Source organism: Chelmon rostratus, chromosome 17, assembly GCF_017976325.1.
Source record: "Chelmon rostratus isolate fCheRos1 chromosome 17, fCheRos1.pri, whole genome shotgun sequence".
NCBI lineage: Eukaryota > Metazoa > Chordata > Actinopteri > Chaetodontiformes > Chaetodontidae > Chelmon > Chelmon rostratus.
The window spans coordinates 10,744,218-10,751,816 of record NC_055674.1 but is presented as its reverse complement, the minus strand read 5'-3'; the positions used below and the strand labels follow the sequence as shown (position 1 = coordinate 10,751,816).

General features: G+C 45.0%; 1 protein-coding gene across 1 annotated transcript; it reads left to right on the top strand.

Moving 5' to 3' along the window:
* Positions 1–512: 512 nt before the first annotated feature.
* On the top strand, positions 513–4,319 carry LOC121620279 (transcription factor Sox-8). The gene is made up of 3 exons (XM_041956270.1): positions 513–1,178; positions 1,541–1,776; positions 1,940–4,319. The coding sequence occupies exons 1-3, from the start codon at positions 763–765 to the stop codon at positions 2,689–2,691; spliced, it is 1,404 nt and encodes a 467-aa protein (XP_041812204.1). The 5' UTR covers positions 513–762; the 3' UTR covers positions 2,692–4,319.
* Positions 4,320–7,599: the final 3,280 nt, after the last annotated feature.

Sequence of the window (7,599 nt, the reverse complement as noted above, 5' to 3'; positions counted from 1 at the left end):
AGATATATAAATCAACTTCAGTATTTATCAAGATATCTTCTGAAGAAGTAAACTCCTGTATATCAAGAGGAAAGTAACAATATATATAATGCAACAGCCATTATTAGCATCACAATAATCATATTAACAAATGTAATTTTTAATTTGAGTGTTGAATTTACATTAAAAGATCCATTAGGTTTTCATTTGCTGTATTAATACTAGAAAAATGACAAACATCCATTTTGTCTTGTACTTAGATATAAGAGGGTTTTCTGAATTCATGACAAGCAGCATTATAAGATATTTGTTTGTCACACAACCTGTGCAACTTTAATAAAAACAGAACTGTGCCACCAATGAAAAAAAGAACATCATTATGATCGTGAAGCTCGCGTAAGAGCCTGGACCAATGGAGGGGAAGCGGTGATTTGTTCCAGCCAATCCCAGACGGAGGGTGGAGTGACGATTTTAAAACTCCAACTCAACTTGCTGTAACGTGTAGCTCCTCAGCTCACACTGTGGACCACAACTTTCACGACTGCAGCTCCCATGACAGCCTAGGAAAACACGACTAACGAAGACAAACAAACAGGGAAACAGAAGGAAAACACCGGACTCGCGCTGACTGAAATTGTTGACGGAATTTACTGTGGCGCACCGTGCGTAAAAGGCGCACTGGTCGCTCTGCTGCGCGCTTGAATTAAGTGGTGACATTTGATTTTTCTTGTTAATTGAAGAATACATTTTCGGATTTTTCATCCCCAAGGGGCCGAACAAATAATGCTGAAAATGACAGAGGAGCATGACAAGTGCGTCAGCGACCAGCCGTGCAGTCCATCCGGCACAAACAGCTCCATGTCCCAGGACGAGTCCGACTCCGACGCTCCGTCTTCACCGACGGGCTCCGACGGCCAAGGATCCATCCTCACCGGTTTGGGCAAGAAACTAGACTCCGAGGATGACGACCGGTTCCCAGCTTGCATTCGGGACGCCGTCTCTCAGGTCCTCAAAGGATACGACTGGTCCTTGGTGCCCATGCCCGTGAGAGGGAATGGCTCTCTGAAGAGTAAACCCCACGTCAAGCGACCCATGAACGCGTTCATGGTTTGGGCGCAAGCGGCCCGCAGAAAGCTGGCGGACCAGTATCCACACCTGCACAACGCCGAACTGAGCAAGACTCTGGGCAAACTGTGGCGGTAAAGAACCATTTTATTCATATAAAAGAGAAATGCGGGGATAAATATTTGTGAAATAAAATATAAGGACACTGAGTGGTCATTTGGGCATGCAGTCACTCATTTCTTACATGATATACTATAAGTTAACAGCTTTGGCAATTACATAGTAATACAAATTTTACAAAATTTCATTAAGTTCTGGTTTTGAATGTAAATGATTTAGAAGAAATTAAGAAAGGAAAATTTGAATTTTTTCATGACCTCTTGGCAATAAATAAAAAGCTCTAAAAGTGATGTGGGCCATCTAACAATTGCATCTTTTTATTGTTCTTTAGCCTGACTGCATTCATTTTAAAATGTTCTATTTTTTCCAACCGTAGCTTGCTCTCAGAAAGTGAGAAGAGGCCGTTTGTGGAGGAAGCAGAGAGGCTTCGGGTTCAGCACAAGAAAGATCACCCAGACTACAAGTACCAGCCCCGGCGGCGGAAGAATGTGAAACCAGGCCAGAGCGACTCAGACTCGGGAGCAGAACTGGCACATCACATGTATAAAGCTGAACCAGGGATGGGAGGACTGGCGGGGATTACTGACGGACACCACCATCCTGAACATGCAGGCATGTTGTCTAATTAATACAAGAAATACTGCATCAAACACAACTAGTTTGTGAGTTTTAGTTTAGGGGTTGGGCATTTTAGGCTACTGTAAATTGTTCAAATCATTTTGTACTTGCAGTGACGAACCCTCACGCTTTATTTCTGATGGTATTGTCTTTTCAGGGCAGCCCCACGGTCCCCCTACACCGCCCACTACTCCCAAAACAGACCTGCACCACGGGGTGAAGCAGGATCTGAAGCACGAAGGCCGTCGCCTTGTTGACAGCAGCAGGCAAAACATCGACTTCAGCAACGTAGACATCTCTGAGCTCAGCACTGATGTCATCAGCAACATGGAGACCTTCGACGTGCACGAGTTTGACCAGTACCTCCCGCTCAATGGCCACGCCTCGGGCTCCTCCACCCTGCCTTCAGACCACAGCCACGGGCAGCCTCCAGCGCCTGGCAGCTCTTACACTTCCTCATACGGCCACGCGGGTGCCAACGGGTCAGCGTGGAGCCGCAAGAGCGCCATGTCCTCCTCCTCTCCCTCCACCAGCGAGGTGGGCCAACACCGGCTCCATATTAAAACGGAGCAACTGAGCCCCAGCCACTACAGCGAGCACTCCCACAGGTCGCCCTCACACTCCGATTACTCGTACAGCAGCCAGGCCTGCGTCACCTCGGCCGCGTCAGCTGCGTCGGCTGCAGCGTCCTTCTCCAGCTCCCAGTGTGACTATACTGACATCCAGAGCTCCAACTATTACAACCCTTACTCTGGCTACCCTTCCAGCCTCTACCAATACCCTTACTTCCACTCATCCAGGCGGCCCTACGGCAGCCCGATCCTCAACAGCCTGTCTATGGCTCCTGCCCACAGCCCCACCTCCTCCGGCTGGGACCAGCCCGTCTACACCACGCTGTCTCGGCCTTAAGGACAAGAAGCAGCGTCAGTTCGCACCAGAGACTCATTCAGATCGATGCACTACTAATGAAGGAAGTAAGGAGCAGGTGGAGAAGTGTGTGAAGGGGGCAGTAGGCTACCTGTGGCCATTTGAACATGAAACAAACAAAAGAAAAAGTGCCTGCTGATTTTATACAAAGTTATATCGTCGCGATGAAAACACACTTGCGCAGACTTTTTACACAAAGACAAATTGTGTTGTTGGTGAGCCAAACTCCTCCATGAGGAAATGTTGCCTACGCCTACATCCTGTACATCCCCCCCCCCCACCCCATCTTTCCAGTTTAAGATTGCACGTGTTGTGCACACTTGAGGTAAAGCAAAGGCCTGCCACTGAGTTGTGTAGGAGAGAAACGCTTTGGCTCAAGTCTGTTGTGAAGCAGATGGAGAAGCAGATACGTTGGAGTCGGGACCAATTATGTGAATTTGCAGTAAAATTTACATTAATGGCCAGAGCTATATCGCAGCACATTTGGCCATTTGCATCAGTGGATCAGTCTTAACTAAATGGCTCATATGAATCTTATAAGTGTCATTTTGGCATAAAAGTCTTATATGTATTTATGTTCATGCATTATTGGTTTCTTTTTTTTTTTCTTTTTTCTTTTTTGTTCTTAAGTAGATAAACACATGTAATGTGGGTTTGGTTATTTACAGTACTGTTTGGCTTTTAATGAAAATAAGGTAAATGAAGTGAAGGACAGTACAAGTACAATAATTGTGATATCATTCCGCTGAAGACCAATTTTCCGGTACCATCTCCATTCCAAGTTGCAAGCAAACAGAGCCGGACCAACAGACTCGCGCAGGACAGAACAGGTGTCTGAAAGCTATGCTTGGCAAATTGCGATTAGTCATGATCGAGGGTTCAAGGAAATGGGGTAAAATAACACCGCACAATCTGAGTGACATGTCAGCTGGACCTCCTGTATACGCGGATGGACAGCACACGGATATGTGTGCGTACGTGCATCCGTGTGTGTGTGCGTGTGTGCGTCAGGGAGATAAAGTGCTTCTGTATGCGTGAGCCACTTCCTTGAGAAAGAGATATCCCATGACATAATACACACCGAACGATACTTAAACAGCTCTTTGCTGAAAACGATCTCTGAACTTTATCCGTTACTCAAAGACGAGCGTTTGGCGTTTAAAGAGGAAACTAAGAGTGTGTGAGTATTTGCCCGTATTTATCTCGCAGCCATCAAGTGCCAACTCACTGCGGCAGCCTCGCGCAAAATGTTTTTGTGCCTTCTAATGCTTATTGTCAGTATTTCAGTATGAAATTGAGTTATTAACAAACTTCAGGCAGCACACAATCAGTAATCCACACCAGAAACCGCAACAGTTAACCTGATTATATCCTTAATTTGATATCATTCCTTACAGCCTTGGTTTGTAATGTTCTGTGAGATGCTGTATGAGGAACGTACGGGGCGTCGCGCTCCAAGTTTTGTCCACAGAACCGTGTTTTGTATATTATTCTGGTGTATAATTTTTGAGAAAGGCTGTGAAAATTATTGTTGTTCTATTAACTAGAGTTTCATTCACACATGCACAGCTAACCCATTCGCTGGCCATTTTTTAAAAATAAAAGATACCTTTTCATGATATTTTGTCCTTGTCATTCTTATTTGTCTCCGGATTTAGTTTCCAACTTGCTCTTGAATATGTTTGGAAATGATTTGCGGACAAACGAAAAGAAAAGGGTTCGGGTTATGGGTTTGTCTTCGTGCTGGATGCCAGCTGTTCATATTAGCCTTCTTGTCCAACATCTGTCCTGTGAGCTGCAGCTGTGAGGGGACAGCAGCGAGACATTTAGGGAATTATTCTCAGCTCTCATCCCTCTGGACGGTTTCCCAAAGTGACAGTAATGAAACCTCCACAGTAAATTTAATTGGGTGCTGCTCAGATCAAGTGGACGTGTAAGTCTGTCAAACTCTGTCGTAGCAAAAAGCGAAATACATGTGAAATTCTTCTTCTCCTGGAGAGCGTGCAGGCTTTAACCCGTTTTTTCAGGAACACACAGGTGTTGAACATTCAACGCACGCACGTTGCACTAAACGTGCTCCACTCCTGGTGCCACTCTCAGAACCCTCCGACCTTACGGGGGCCTCGAGTCGACGCTGTACACGTACCTACCAAAATAGCAAAGTTCGGATTTTTTTTTTCGTTAAACCGCAGACAAGAGAGGAACGAGGAGAGATCCCATCCACTCTGGTCCAGTGGGTAGAATGCTCAAGTTTGGCCCTGGCATGCATGCCAAGCAGCCGTCCCTAACCAGCCCAGGGAGAAGCCAAGTGCCAGGGCCGCGCTGCTGAATTTTAATGATTCATTATGCTGTGGAGGGGCCCCATTGTGTCCCTTTATCCGGAGAGCTAGAAAGGAATTAATTGGACAGAAAATGGAAGGGCAAGGGGAACTGACAAGCCATTAAGAGGGTCCTGAATGGACGATTAGATGCACATGGGGGAGGATCCCCCCCATGCCCCCCACCCCACCCTCTTGCTGTCTCATATCGCAGCGCTCCACAAACAAAAAAAAAAAAACTAAAAAAACAAGAACAACCACAATGACCACCAGACCAAACTGCAGAAATCATATCAGCGCACATAATCTGTAGATAATAAAAGAAGATAATACCACAGCAGATGGGGTGTGGGTGGCTCAAGAACGACTTGTTGTTTTTCTTCCCTCAAAGTCTTTTTTTTTTTCACCAGTGTTTGCCAAATACTTTCAGGAGGAACTCTTGAGAAAGAACAGGAGTGAATAAAAGTGAGGCAAAAAGGCTCTTCAGGGTGCTTGGGTCCTGTTTCCCTGGAACTTGTCCACAGTTTCTGATTGGGCCTCTTGAAAAACCCTACTGTAAATAGCTTGAAAAAAATGGAATGGGGAGCCTTCATTCCTTCATTCAGCATGCTGCGCTGATGTAACTCAGTGGATGAATGAATGAATGAATGAATGATTTTTTACGCCGCACTTGCAACTTTGTCTGAGAAGAGCTGCGTGTTTATCGACATAATCCCACGACGTCGGTGCACTGTGACACCGTACGTCTGCAGGCGATGCTCACACACACATACACACAAACTCTGCCGCTCCACACTCGAATGCATGCAGAAATTGGAAATGAAATGTAATTTACAGTAATTTTAACACTGCCGCACTGAGGTTGTGCTGCATTCCAGCTGTCACGGTTATTGTTGATGGAGGAAGGGCGTTATTGGTCGAAGTGGGAGTCGCGGTCTTGGACCCGGAGGACATGAGGGGGAAGCGAAATGAACCCAGTGGAACTGGTGCTTCCACCACCTGACCACATCCCATTGTTTGGAGCGGGATAACTCGCCTGGTAATAGTCTCATCCTGTTTAATGAGCCTGGCTGACTCAGGGCATGTTTCGGGGAAAAAGAGGGAGCTGGGAACTGTGAAAACTCGGAGAATGTGAGGCTGATTTGCAAGGGAAATGAAGTGGACATAAAGCACGGTTATTGCCCGCCGCTGAATCTGCCCAGCCGGAGTCCTCGTGATGCACTGAGCCTCTTTCACATTCTCTGAATCTGCATCTCACGTACATCTCACGTCTCATCACCGATGGCATTTTATTTTCTGTGTGTCGCCTTCCCCACATTTGGAATTCATTCACCGTGCTCATATGATTGGGTGACGGCTTAAGAGGTTTGTGTCTGGAACTTTAGCAACATTAAGATCAAGTCAAAATGCCATACGGTAGATTATTATTATTATTATTTTTAAAAAAAGCTTGTTTGCTGCAGTATCTAACACTGCTTCCAAAGCAAATAGTAAATTTTAGCTGCTCCGCCCGAGTAAATGACTTCCTGAGCCTTTTTTTTTTTTTTTTTTTTTGCCTTGTCTCCCTGTTCTTCCCACTAAATAAAGAAGTCTGCTTTATTATTGGTGTCTCCTGTGTTTGCTGGCATGACCAGGCCAAGCAAAACAGGGTGGCAGACAGAACCAACACTGACTTCCTCAATTCCACACGGATGGGCCCGCACAGAGAAGAAGGGAGGGAAGCCGAGCGCCAGCGCTCCAGCTCTCGAAATGCCACTAAATTGATGCTGGCTCCGCTCAGGTCACCTACGATTGGCCGGAATTACTTATTGCAGATGAATCACTTCCTGCGGGGATCTGACGCCTCAGCCAGTTTAGCAACTTCAACAGAAAGCAGAAAGGTTTGAGAGGAAAAAAGAGCCCCTATCAAAGTGTCTGTGACTTCAAGCCATACCAACCGTTTTGGCTTAAATGTCAATAAAGTTGCAGTCCGTTTGTACTTTAAGGATTGAAATATTTCACGGTAAATCACGAGGGATCAATGACTTAAGCTCTTTGAAAACTTTGTATTCATAAAATCTAAAATCTGGTGCTTCAGGCATTGAAAGAAAACTCCATTGTGAAGTGAATTTGGCCCCGGGGAGCGACTGATTATGGTTGTTTACTGAGAAGATAATCAGACCTGGGTCTAAAACTATTTGCAAATAATTCTCAGTGTCTGTTTCAACCTGAGCCAGATGGGGAGGAATTCTTACACCACGGAAAGTCAGAGTGTCAGGGTACTTTTTCTACTTTTCTGATTAACGAAACTTTCTGGTACTCATTATAAATTTCACATTTGGTAAAAATCCCATTTTTAATAGTATAAGTCAGTTTAAAAAACAAAGGTTGGATATTATTATTTTTAAATAAATAAATATCCTTTTACCAAAAGTGGGGTTTATCAGCACTGTGAAATGGTGATAGTGATGGTGTTGAAGACAAACAGTCACCACAGGTGCAGCGTTCCAATTTTTCATCTCTAATTATTTTTTTAATTAAAATTTCTAAATTTTAAAATTGAAAAAACACAGCAACAATTTGACATCTGGTC

Coding starts and splice junctions, on each gene's coding strand:
- LOC121620279 (XM_041956270.1), top strand. CDS start 763: ATGCTGAAAATGACAGAGGAGCATGACAAGTGCGTCAGCGACCAGCCG. Junction 1,179..1,540: donor ACTCTGGGCAAACTGTGGCG/GTAAAGAACCAT, acceptor TTCCAACCGTAG/CTTGCTCTCAGAAAGTGAGA. Junction 1,777..1,939: donor CCACCATCCTGAACATGCAG/GCATGTTGTCTA, acceptor TTGTCTTTTCAG/GGCAGCCCCACGGTCCCCCT.